The 13,727-nt window shown below is 42.6% G+C and overlaps 1 protein-coding gene across 5 annotated transcripts in view; it reads right to left on the bottom strand.

Moving 5' to 3' along the window:
* abcc8 (ATP-binding cassette, sub-family C (CFTR/MRP), member 8) overlaps positions 1 to 13,727 on the bottom strand; it is a 67,055-nt gene that overhangs the window by 25,475 nt on the left and 27,853 nt on the right. For 4 of the 5 annotated variants that reach the window (XM_085281680.1, XM_085281676.1, XM_085281679.1 and 1 more), the window contains 7 exons: positions 13,154 to 13,316; positions 10,977 to 11,017; positions 10,433 to 10,578; positions 4,664 to 4,778; positions 4,342 to 4,521; positions 2,723 to 2,795; positions 2,495 to 2,600 (listed from right to left, as the gene is read on the bottom strand). In XM_085281680.1, coding sequence (XP_085137806.1) covers positions 2,495 to 2,600; positions 2,723 to 2,795; positions 4,342 to 4,521; positions 4,664 to 4,778; positions 10,433 to 10,578; positions 10,977 to 11,017; positions 13,154 to 13,316 — 824 coding nt within the window. The remainder of the gene's footprint in view (positions 1 to 2,494; positions 2,601 to 2,722; positions 2,796 to 4,341; positions 4,522 to 4,663; positions 4,779 to 10,432; positions 10,579 to 10,976; positions 11,018 to 13,153; positions 13,317 to 13,727) is intronic. The other variant, XM_085281678.1, reaches the window with a different exon arrangement.

The raw sequence follows: 13,727 nt of genomic DNA, 5'->3' as shown, positions 1-13,727 counted from the left end.
GTTCAATGGCCCCTTTTTTTTCAGGTGACTAGAATAGGTTTTCAGTGCTTGATGAAACAAACACATGGAGCATGGTGAGCTCAGACAAGGTATCGCAGTCATAAACACCATCAGCCGGTCAGTAACAGCTGACTGTGAATCACCAATTACCACCAAGTCAATGAGACTGTCTTTATATATCTGACAAGCTCACATGCTCACGCGTCTGATTAGTCATGTGTTCGGCCCCTGCCAGGCACAAGCTGCTCTCATTTAATCTGCATGTTTATGTGTGTTTCTTAGCAATACAGTACATGCTGCTGACTCAAAAACATTGCATGACAATAACAGCAAAACCAGAGAAAACAGAGGAAGAAACTACTCAGGTTGTGCGTCTGCATACTTCAGCAATGCAAAGTCTAACTGACAGCCTTTTAGTCTCCCAGGGATAGATGATAACTTAGATGCTCGAGCACTTGGCGTGCCTGAAGTTCATTCCAATTTAATATCAGAGGGAGTGCCAGCACAACCCTGGCATCAACACAGCAGAAGTGTGTGTTTGGCTGCCAGAGACATTGTGACAATCAAGTAGAACAGCCTAGACTTTGGTGACAAATGGAGACTGATAGCAGCGCGCCATCCTGGGTAGGTGACGAGACATTCAGATGCAGAAAACGAAGGCTAATGGCTCCCAGAATGCATCTGGCACGATGTGAGGATTCACTTTGCATTGTGCTATTTTAAATTCAGTCTACTTTTAAAGACCCACTGAGTTTTGAGTGGAAAGCCACATCTGCAGCAGGACCTTAAAAAAAGACTCAGACGGCACCAAAAAGGAGAACTGGGTCACTAAATGAACTCAATCCAAAAAATAAGTAAACAAGAAAAAGTTTATAGTTTGTCCAGAATGAGCAGCATTGTTAAATGTTAATATGAATGATGTATTAATAATAAATACACTGTATTCAAACTATTAATCAAAATAATCCAGATTATAATGAAAAAAGTATTTCATCTATTTAAATCTGTCAAACTGAGATGAGACTATAACAGCATTTTACACCACAGCCTGTCCAGTGCATTACAATGCATTCATTAGCACAGTGGTTTTTACATCTGGGGCTCTGAATCACTCAAAGGGTAGCAAAATGAATCTGAAGAGTCACATAATCGCTGTTTTTCTTCAAATTTATCGTACAATATGAGAAATATAATTTTATTCTTGAATGGACGGATCACTTTACTTGTAACAGATACACAGTATGCAGTGAAATAGAGTAAATTTAGCTCAGTTTCTATGTCTTTTCACAGCTTTTGGCATTTCCTTTGTTTTTATTAACCACATGGTGAATACCACTTTATTATTATTTAACCAAAATATTCAATTAACAGACTTTATTTGTTGAAATGATGATCTAATTTACAGAGTTATGAGGAAATTCTGCCTCAGCACAAAAGCCAAATCTGGTCTGAAATTAAAAACAAACAAACATTTGTCCAGATAAATTAATTCAACCTAAAAAAAAAAAGGCAGATGACAGAAAACTGGAGGATTATTTAAAGGAAGTGAGCTGATAAGTGCTAAAAAGGCATACCCAGGTGTCATTAGGAGGTGGGCTTCTGGCCTGCAGCCACAGCAAACCAGTTGGGATTTTCAACCAAAAGCAGCCAACTGAATCTAGGTCAGTGGTGCATAAAAGGATGCCCACATTCTTCCACAATGTTTCTCCCAACCATAAAAAAGAAAGCTGCCATATCAGCTCATTTCACTGACCTACAAATCCGTTTATGTTATACTGCTGTGTCATGGAAACAGAGTACTTGTAAGTCTGATTTTGTTGGTAATTGCCCTGTCAGCGGCATGTAATTAATAGTTGTGCAAAAACACATAAATAAAAGAACAAAGGTGCCCATGACAGACCAATTATCAGAGAGGTTTGGAAAACCATATGTCAGAAAATAACGCAGGCTGAGGATGGAGAAGGAAACGTGGCGCGACATCAGCTGGAGTGGTTCAGGTCCCTATAGGTAGCAGATTTCTTGGAATTTCCTTTAACCTCTGGACTGAATTTGATTCCATAGAATGAAGTGTATGAGATGCAGCAGTGACAAGTGTTTCCCTGTTGGTGCATTTGTTTTTTTTCCTTATAATTGAATGGATGGGTGAGGTGATCGATGTACTGGGGTGACTGCTATTAAGCACTATCATGCTAATGAGATCAGTACTGTTCTCAAGAAGAATCATAATCTCAACAAAGAAAATTTAATCACTTCCATTGTTCTTCCAGTGTCCTACAGTTTAAAGAAGAATTGCAATTCTGTTTACTTTTAATCAACTTTCAGCCTCAAAGATTCCCTGCAGATCGATATGGTGCACATCAGTCTCTCAGACTGATAAAGCAACAATATCTGCACTTCTTCAGACCCACAAAGAGAGATCAGAATCACATTTCACAACTGATTATCGCACACTTTTGCAAGCACCAAATAATAAGTAAAAAAAAATATAGCTGACCTGTTCCAGGTGACAGTTCCAGACACTCTCTGCATTTCTCCCAGCGCTGCCAGTAACAAAGAGGATTTCCCACAACCCACCTGGCCCACAATCATCGTCAGCTTACCTGAGAGATTTCATGAAGAAGAGGCAACAGTACTGTGAGTGAATGAGCACGTTAAACAACTGAATAGAGAAACAAGCGAAGCAGGGGCAGACAGACTGTACATGGCACTGCTTGATGCTCACCAAAGGGAATTTTGATGTCCACATTTGAAAGCGTTGGTGCTCCATCGACCCAGGTGAAATAGCCATTTGATATCTGAAAAGATGCACAGGCACATGCGGTAAAAACATCATCCATCCCATCCATCCATTCGCTTCCGCTTATCCTTTTCAGGGTCGCGGGGGGCGCTGGAGCCTATCCCAGCTGTCATAGGGCGAGAGGCAGGGTACACCCTGGACAGGTCGCCAGTCTGTCACAGGGCTAACACACAGGGACAGACAACCATTCGCACTCACATTCATTCGAACATTCACACCTAGTGACAATTTGGATTATCCAATTAACCTATCCCCACAAGCTGCATGTCTTTGGATGGTGGGAGGAAGCCGGAGTACCCGGAGGGAACCCACGCAAACACGGGGAGAACATGCAGACTCCACACAGAAAGACCCCGGCCTGGTGTTGGAATTGAACTCAGGACCTTCTTGCTGTGCGACAACAGTGCTAACCACCGTGCCACCGAGCTGCCGTGCTGGTAAAAACATCAAACAAAGGATAATTTTTCTCTCTTTGTAAGCGCGCAATCCTTCTCAAAATGGTGCATACGTATGTGAGGCTATAAAGTAACTGTTGCCTAATTCTTATTCATGTCATGCTGGTGTTGTTTACTTGCTTCCAGAATATTTTGGTGACATACAGAGAATGAATTACTGTATGCAGGCAAAGAATTGCATGGCATGTGTCAAAATGCTCAGATTTCCTACAAGCTGTAGTGCCTTTTCACTGTGCAATACTTTTTGTTAATATCCAGTGGTGCAATAGACTCACAATACTTGAAACTTGAAATGTGCAATTCCCTTGTACTCTTATTTCTGTTTATTCTATTTATCCCTTTTGTATACTCTGTATTTATATATGCCTCTGTAGTTATATATGTGTATATATGGTATAACCGAATTTCCCGGAGGAACCCACCTGAGGGATTAATAAAGTTTCATCTAATCTAATATAATCTAATTATTGAAAATCCCGCTTACAGTAACCCAGATATTAATATGTGGATGACAGCAAATGCAAATCTCACACAATTCAGTGCAAATGTAGAAACTGTGTTAAAAAAAAAAACACCAAAATATTTTTACAAGTTGACTTAAAATCTGATAAGTGGTGTCCAAAACATCATGCATGATGTACAGACTGTGCTGTGATGATGACATTTCAAGCTAATTGGTTCAGCTTTGAAACAGTTTTGAAGAGCAGTGATGCTCTGAGGACTTTGATCTCGTAGGGATGGGGAGTGTGATAAATAACATACCACATCTCATATTTGGGTGAATATGGATTCAAATTAAACAGTATATACAAATAAAAATCAGGAACATGTTAGTATACTACTAAACCAAAATAAAATCTAAAACAAAACTCCTACATGAGCTGGTGAAAATGTTAAAAAAAAAAAAAAGACCCTGCAGGGAATGAGTATTCACTTCCTAACAAATGCTAAACATAAATCTCCAAATTTAGTTAAAGTAACAATAATAAATGTGTGATAAACGTTGGGCTCCTGGGTATCTCAACTCATATCTACCTCACCTGCAGCCCAGTCTGGAGGCTCATTGGTCTCTCTGACTGTCTCTCTCACCTTGATGCAGATATCTTGATCTACATCCTGAAAGGGTCCATCGCCTTCGTGGTTCCCCTCTGAGCCATAGTTTTTCCAGTCATCCCGCGTGGGGCGCTTCCGATTCACCACCTTCAGGGGCTGGAAAAATCGGGATAAAGAGGAGGAGGAGCAGGACAAAGGGAAAGGTTTAGAGGATGACTAAAGGAGGATTGTATAACATGCAGCACAAAGGACAAAAAGGTAACGGTGAGGAAGGCGGTAAGGTAGAGGATGAAAATGTTCAAAGGAGTCACTTTGAAAGAGATTTTATCCACTTTGTTTTCTAAACTCAAGCCCTTACCACAGCCTGGTACCGATTTTGGTTGTGATTGCTGGAGCCAGTGGGTAACGTTGCTTTGGGCTCCTGCTCGTCTCCGATCTCATCGCTCGAAAAAAACTCGCTGAGCTTCTGAACGCTGCAAATAAAACAGAGGACAGAAAAGCAATGAAGCAATAAATACTAAAATAAAATATGCATCATAAATAAAATTAACAGGCTGTTATTAATATAGCCAACATAAAGCATCATAATAAATTCTCATAATAAAAGCCCGGCTCAAGTGACGTGGCATTTAAATTAGTTCACTTTCATTCATGTGAAGAGAACTGCTGTTTAGTGTCACATCTTTCATTTGCCCATGCTGACTGGCTAATCAATGAAACACGGTTCACTAAGGATGAGCTTTATCAGCTGGTCTGCCTCTGTCACACACACCCACATATCTCTGCATCACCTTCACTTTACTCCTTCTCCTTGATGAATAAATTACAAAATCAGTGCCAAATAAAAAGAGCTGAAACTTGTTATATCCTATTTTCTTCATTTATGTCTTTAAGTTCTCCAGAGATTAAACACCTGGTATAGATGAGAAAAGTACACGTCCAAATCTACGGCATTAAAATGAGAAGATCACAAGAAAAACATACCTCCAAAATCAACTGGATTATGTAATGAGAATGACTCATGATTCACTCACATGTTCAGTCCAAAAGTCTAAAAAATGCATTTCTGTTTCTTTACAGTATATTGCTACGATCAAATCCTCTCTTTCCTCTCAAAGAAACATTTTCTCATGTTGAGTGAAGATAAGCTGAGGTGTTAAATCTAAATTTTCCCCCCTTGTCGTTGATTAAGTGTGTGAGATAGCACAGTCCCAAAATAGAAACCTCAAAGGATCCCAAACTGCTCGACTTAAAATGTTTACCGCTGCTAAACCCAGCACACAATGAGTGCTGAGAACACATATTTAAATTACAGCTGCAGATCACAGAGAGAGTAAATCTGAATTTATTCTTTCTAAGAATCTTAAATATGAGATGTAACAGTCATTTTATTGCTTGGCATTTGTTTCACCATGCATGTAAAAATTTGAACTCAACACCATCACAAGTACGATGGCTTATAGCAAGCTGTTTCTGCAGCTAAATTTCCACTGCTTCTCCTCTCCAAGCACATTGCTTTAAGAAGCCCGCGTCTGCCATGCCGCGAACAGCTGCCCACGACGAGGTGGGTGGCTATATCGTCAGAAAAGAACGTCTGAAAATACGATCCCTCTGAAATCAGAAAGGGGTTCTAACATTACCGTACAGTTAAGAGGGTGAGTTTCAATCTATAATCTACTACATTTAACAAGTGACCAGGCTGCCGACACTGTTGTAGGAGGCTGTTTAAAGGAAAAGAAACGTGTCCTGTTGTGGCAATTTCATCCATCCATCACACATAATTCACAATTACTGCTAAGAGCTACAGACTGAGATGATGGGATTCAACGTGCCTTATTACCTGAAGAGTGCTAACGAGAAGAGCTCTGCTTCGCTGATTTTATGAGACATCCCCAGAGGATTGTTTTAATTAGTAAACTCCTTCATATTTGAATTTGATAATGATCTGACAGCTTATGTTTACAAAAGACATGTGTTACAGGCATGGTCCTTTAAGGGTGAAGCCTGATGGGAAATGTATGCGGGTGTGTGTAGCGGAACTGCCTGTCGGGTGTGTGAGGGTGAGCGGAGAAGGAAAAGAAAAGTAACGGTTAACTACAGAAGAGACGAAGAGAAAGTAAATAAAAGGAATATAATAACTCCCTCGGCAGCCAAAGTTGTATCGGCGATGCCCGCTGTGAGTAAACTGTTTCAGCCCACTGTACGCGGTGTTCGTGCCTTGGAGGAGAAATAAAGGTTCGGTAAAGCAGTTTCCTACGCCTCCCTCGATCTTCTTGCTAGCGGAGTTGACCTGTATAGTAAGCTGTTGCCGGCTGCGAGTCAAGTAACTGCCAGAGGTTTCCTTACTACGGTTCGGGGCCGCGGATCTGGCGCGGTAACACATGCCTAACCAGGGTGGTTCAGTTCCATCCCTGTAGTGACGGTTGGAGTCGTCTCAAAGTGCTTTGAATTGTAAGGTAAAGATCCCACAGTCTTACAGAGGGACCAGCTGAGGAGTGCAGGAAAGAGAGAGTACACACACCAACAACACAAAACATAAACTAACACCTTTTTGGATTTTATTATTTATAGGTCAGATTTGTAGGGGGAGCCCTGCTTTTGTGCAATCGGTAGCCTATCAAGACATCTGCAGACATGTGGCACATTTTCTCAGAAGATAAAGGTATAAAATAGCTTGATCATATCTATTCTAATTACCCTGCACAGATACAGCATGAAACAATCAGTTTCATCACCCAATACAATAAGAAAAGCAGCCAGAAGGATCGGAGATCTGAGTTGTGATAGCGGAGTAGCTGCTCTGCACCACCCTAATGACAACCGATGTTACGATTGGCAAACTAATTGAAATTGGTGAGATTAATAAACATTAGTGTCAGAGACCAGTTGACTGAAGTAACTGAGGAGTGAGGGTTTTTGTTACACGAGAAAAGGCTGATCTAATAAGCTGATCCATCCACTGCGGGTAAAGGTCAAGTGCTTCATCTAATCGAGCCGCTTTTAGATCGTAAGATCTTTGCCCAATAAGATGGATGAGCTCACGTCGCTAACCTGGTCACAGAGGGAGTACCGGCAATGTAGCATCATGATGCTAACGGAGTCGTGGCTAACACCGCTAACTCCGGACACAAGCGTGACACTACCGGGATTTCAGATGCTGCGAGCGGACAGGACGAGAGAGAGCGGTAAGAGGAAAGGAGGGGGACTGGCAGTTTTTGTGAACGACAGATGGTGTAACCCTGGGCACATCACTGTGAAAGAACAACTCTGCAGCAGAGACATTGAGCTGTTAGCCGTTAGCATGCGTCCGTACTATCTGCCCCGGGAATTCTCGCATGTTATCGCGATAACAGCGTATGTCCCCCCCCTCGGCCAACGCGGATGCAGCCTGTGACTCTCTCCACTCTGTGGTCAGCAGACTGCAAACACAATCACCGAGAGCCCTTCTCATAATATCAGGGGACTTCAATCATGCCTCACTGGACTCCACACTGCCCACCTTCACCCAGTATGTGACCTGCCCAACCAGAGTCAATAAAACACTGGACTTACTGTATGCCAATGCTGAAGAGGCATACAGTTCATCACCTCTCCCTCCACTGGGCAAATCTGACCACAACCTGGTGCACCTTGTCCCTGTGTATGAGCCCTTAGTGCGCAGGGAGCCACCAGCCACCCGCACAGTGCAGAGATGGTCAGAGGAGAGCGAGGAGGCTCTTAAGGACTGTTTTGAGTCGACTGTGTGGGAGGTGATCTGTGACGACCATGGAGAGGACATCGACAGCCTTACTACATGCATTACTGACTATATTAATTTCTGTGTGGATAACACCGTACCTACCAGGACTGTACGGTGTTTCTCCAACAACAAACCTTGGATTACCCCAGAAATTAAAGCTGTCCTCAAGCAGAAGAGGAGGGCCTTCAAATCCAAAGACAAAGAGGAGTTGAAAAGGGTGCAGAGAGAGTTGAGGGGACTGATAAGGAATGGGAAGGACAGCTACAGGCAGAAGATGGAGAACCAGCTTCAGCAAAACAACGTTGGTGAAGTCTGGAGAGGCCTCAGAACCATCTCAGGCCACAAACAGCAGAACTCTCTGCCTGGGAGGGATGTGAGGTGGGCAAATGAACTGAATCATTTCTTCAACAGATTTGATTCAACCATGAGACAGTCTACAACATCGGCTGCAGACTCACCCACCCCCACTGCTGCTGTTCCACCTCTGACACCTCAGACACTTCACACCTCCTCTATTCACCCTGCTCACTCCCCCCCACCCCCAACAACAGCATCCAATACACACTCAACACAAGGCTCCAGCCTGTCTCTCTCAACCACCCAGGTTAGGAGGGAACTGAGGAGGATTAATGGCAAGAAGGCAGCGGGCCCAGATGGCATCAGCTCGAGGGTCGTCAGGTCCTGCGCGGACCAACTGTGTGGGGTGATGGAGCACCTCTTCAACCTGAGCCTGAGGTTGGGAAGAGTCCCACAGCTCTGGAAAACCTCCTGTGTTGTACCAGTGCCAAAGACTTCACGCCCCAAGGACCTCAACAGCTACAGGCCGGTGGCTCTGACATCCCACCTGATGAAGACCCTGGAGCGGTTGGTCCTGGCTCAGCTTCGGCGCCTAACAAGCTCATCACTGGACCCACTTCAGTTTGCCTACCAGCCTGGCATTGGAGCGGATGATGCCGTCATTCACCTCCTACATCGTTCCCTCGCTCACCTGGAGACCGCTGGAAGCACTGTGAGAATCATGTTCTTTGATTTCTCCAGTGCCTTCAACACCATTCTTCCCTCGGTTCTAAAGGACAAGCTGGTGAACTCTGGAGTGGACCATCACCTCACTACCTGGATCCTGGACTACCTCACCGACCGACCACAGTATGTGAGGACTCAGGGCTGTGTGTCGGACAGGGTCGTCTGCAGTACGGGGGCCCCACAGGGAACGGTTCTGGCTCCGTTCCTCTTCACCATCTACACTGCAGACTTCTCCCACAATTCCACCCAGTGCTTCCTGCAGAAGTTCTCTGATGACTCTGCAATAGTCGGCCTCATCACTGATGGGGACGACAAGGAGTACAGAGGTCTGACCCAAGACTTTGTGGACTGGTGCCAGCTGAACTACCTCTAGATCAACGCCAGTAAAACCAAGGAGCTGGTGGTAGACTTCCGCAGGCACAAGCATTCTCCACTGCAACCACTGAACATCCAAGGTATGGACATTGAGGCTGTGGACAGCTACAGGTACCTTGGTGTTCATCTGAACAATAGACTGGACTGGACTCATAACTCAGACGCCCTCTACAGGAAAGGGCAGAGCAGGTTGTACCTGCTGCGGAGACTCAGGTCGTTTGGAGTGGAGGGCCCACTCCTGAAGACCTTCTATGACTCTGTGGTGGCTTCTGCTATCTTTTATGGTGTGGTCTGCTGGGGCGGCAGCATCTCTGCTGGGGACAGGAGGAGACTGAACAGGGTGATCCGAAGGGCCAGCTCTGTTCTAGGATGCCCTCTGGACCCAGTGGAGGTGGTGAGTGACAGGAGAACGGCGGCTAAGCTGTCATCCCTGTTGGACAACATCTCCCACCCCATGCAGCAGACTGTGACAGCACTGAGCAGCTCCTTCAGTGGGAGACTGCGGCACCCACGGTGTGGGACGGAGAGATTTCGCAGGTCTTTCCTCCCCACTGCTGTCAGACTCCATAATAAAGACTTTAACTGATCAAGCACACACATCCATACATATGCAATAATACTAAGTGCAATAATCTTTTCTGGCATCGTTGTATTTTTACTCAGTTGTATATAGCATTCGTATTCTATTTTTATCTTATTGTATATTTTTATTCTATTTTATTCTACTGTATATAGTATATTATTTTATTCTATTCTGTACAGCTGTGTACTGTATTTATTCTTATTGTATTCTAATTTTTGCCTCATAACTTTTGCACTGTCCACTTCCTGCTGTGACAAAACAAATTTCCCACGTGTGGGACTAATAAAGGTTATCTTATCTTATCTTATCTTTCATGACTTTGCTCAGTCTGTTGTTGTAGTTTAAGTCTCCTGCCGCACGACTGTCTTCAAAAATGTTATTTGTCCAAACACGGCTTTCTTTCTCACCTAACCAGGGCCTTGACAGTGGAGCGCACCACGCTGGAGAGGAGGAAGAGGGGTGTGACCAGGATGTGAAAAAGGGACAGAGAGGCAAAGGCCACAGCTGGTGACAGATCAGCGTCCTCTGAGATGTGGACGTGAACCACAAATGTCTGCAGGTTCAGAAGGAGCACATAATGGGAAAAGTTAGTCTCATAATAACAATTTTCATCCTTTAATTGATAATCTTTTGGCTGCCAGTCTGACTTGCATCATCTTGTTAAGAGTCTGAAGATTAAATCAAATGATAGATGAGGCGTTTGTCTCCATGTGTCCTTCACAGTCATCCTGTTCCTTGGTATCAGTCTGACTTTTCTCATTTGTCATCACTCAAGTCTACATCCATGAAGGACTTCAGAAAGTCCTCCACTGTCTCAGTGTGAAACGTCACTGGACAGTCAGACTACTTGGCACTGTCTCTGCTCTACCCTTCACACTGGGAACAAGACAGCAAGATAAAAGTCCCAGCTAACTTAAGCATAATGATTATTACATTTTAAATTAAACTTACCGTCAACACAGCTGCTATAGGAATAGCTGCATTCATGAAAACTGAAAGAAAATAAGAAAATCACAAAAGCTGTAAGAGAATTAAACATTTTTTGACATTTTTTTTGACCTTATATCGCTTTTTGCTCAGATGTTGTGTTGAAACATCACATAACTGATATTGAACATCTCTTTTGTTCATGGCTGGAATTTAATTTCCTCCCAGCAGCAGGTGCGTACAAGCTAATCAATCAAGGTAATGAATTCAAGTCTTGTAAAAACTTCTCTCCTGTCCATCATTTTCTAATTTTCTGTCACTCTCTAATATAAGATAATATTTAAAAGTGGCATGTTGTCCGGATATAAACAGATGAAAACACTTAATTGTCATAAAAATGCTTTGCTTCATAAATCTTTCCTGAGTCGTCTGTCAGTGAGGAAATGATATTGCTTCTTCCCTCCTCTACAACAATCGGCAACTATTGATTTTAGATTTAGGACTCAGCCTGTTATAGGACTGTTCATCTAAGCGTGTAGGAGAAAAGAGGATGGACAATGAGAGAAAAATAAATGACTATCAAGTAATAATGTTGAGCACTGTAACAATAATCCAGGCTAGCCTTCAGCACTGGTTTTTATCACATCTAGTTACTTTTAGAGTTCCAGTAGACTAATTTTAAATATTGACTGGAACCTGTGGGGCTAAAACATGAACTTAGATTCAGATTTTTCAGTCTGAAGATTTTCCATCTTTTCTGTTATACTATGTGAAAGTTTTAAGCCAAAAACATGTGCAAACATACATGGAAATACACATGCATAAGGCAAAAACAATGTCTGCAACGAGCTTCAAAGTCAGTATTTGGCATGACTGTCACTTTTCTTCATCACAGCCTGAACTCTCTTTCTTATAATTCCTTCAAGTAGTGTTCAGGAATCGTTCTCTGGGCTTTTTGAAGGACTTTCAAAGCTCTTCTTTGTATGTTGGTTGCCTTTTGTTCATTTCTGTCAAGATGATCCTCCTGATAGGCTCTGGGGAGGCTACTGCATGTCTGGTAGTGTTACAGTGTGCATTTTTGTTGCCAGTCAGATGCTTTCCAGATTGTATTGGATGGTGGATATGTTTCTGAGATAATTATATCAGTTTTGACAAGATCCCAAGATCACTGTAAACACTTATGGTTGCACTGCTCTCCTTAGTTACTCCATAAGATACGTTGCATACATGTGCAGACGCAAACCATGACAGAATCTCAACACTGTATTTTACAGATGGCTGCAGACACTCTCTGTTGTACCTCTCTCCTTCTCTGTCTATTCTGTTGACAATTTCATCATATGACCTGTTGCCACTGATTTTAAATCCAGTTCTTGTGTAATTTGTCATACCTCAGCCTTTCCTTCCTGGTTCTCCTCCCTAACAATGCCTTTTTGACAGCTTCCATTTCTAAGGAGGCTTCACAGAAGAGAAGATCAACCGAATGAAGAATGTCTCAGGTCTTTGCAGGATGTTTTTTTTTTTCCTGTAGTTTGCGATTATGACTTTCCAGCCACTTTTTAAGAACATATTTGGTTAAAAATAAAAATGTATGGTTGTCATTTTTCCAGGAACTAATAGGTCAGTGTTAAATAACTTACAAAAAAAACAGTTTCTTTGAAAATGCTCATGTATAAAAACTGGACTAAAATAATGAGTGAAAAAACAGCAAAGCTCTTTTAGCAACTCTGAAAGAGCTTCGGGAAACCTGGAGGACTGTTGCTTACCACCACTTTAAAAACTTTACAGGGAAATCAGACTACTGGGAAGCCAAAAATTCAAAATAAGGAGGCTGGCTGATGACTTTTGCACGGTACTGTTTATATACTGCTTCAGTAGTAAAACCAAAGTTTTAAACAGCAGGGTCAGCATTTGTAATCCAGTCTGAAAAGTTCCGTCTGCAGATTGGTCCAAACACTTTGTTTCAGTCTCGGATCTTTGATCTGTCATGTCAGTGACACACATCTGGCTGTGAACACAGAAGCTCAAGCTGCTTACTGATCAAGTCTTATGTTTAAGAAGAAAGCGGAGTTAAAGGCAGGAAGGGGGCAGCATAAGTTAAATATTGGACTATTGAGAAATCTGAATCATACAAAACTACTCTAAAAGAGTCCAGGAATCAAGTCAAATATCATTAGTGGGAGGGGACCAAATGAACTTACTGGATATGGATGTGTAAAGAGCAAAGGCCTGCAGGCTGGTGAGCTCTTTAACCCTGGTCTCCTCCACACTGTCACAGAAGATGCGCTCCCAAGCATACAGTTTCAGCAGCTTGATGCCCCGCAGCAGTTCGTTGGTCTTCTTCAGGCGCTCACTGGAATATTCCTGATAAAGGCACATTTGATTACCTAACCTCAATCCAGCACATCAAGGCACAGCAGCGATAACAAGGACTGACAAAAACACTGTAATCATATTTGACTGGTTGTATTAAATGTATCTTTGGAGCAGATAGGCCTGAGGTAAGGAGGGTTTGTGGAAAGTGGCTGTCCTCATTCCCCAAGGAGACGATAGCTGTTATTTGAGGTGCTGCTATAAAAACAACATTTTCTAAATTGCATTCTAAAAAACATTCACTCTGACCAAGTGGCAATTATGTGCAGTTGGTTATAAAAAGGTCAGAAGATTACCATCCATTTATTTTTTAAATATATTAGCTTAAATGACACACTCGGCCATCCTCAGATGCAAACATGACCAAAACTAGAAACAAATAGTTACATAGTTATACATCTT

This window comes from Mchenga conophoros, linkage group LG7 (genome assembly GCF_057382185.1).
Source record: "Mchenga conophoros isolate Kocher_MC1m ecotype Shallow Benthic linkage group LG7, M_conophoros_male_GT1.1, whole genome shotgun sequence".
Classification (NCBI taxonomy): domain Eukaryota; kingdom Metazoa; phylum Chordata; class Actinopteri; order Cichliformes; family Cichlidae; genus Mchenga; species Mchenga conophoros.
This window is presented reverse-complemented; position numbering and strand designations above follow the sequence as displayed.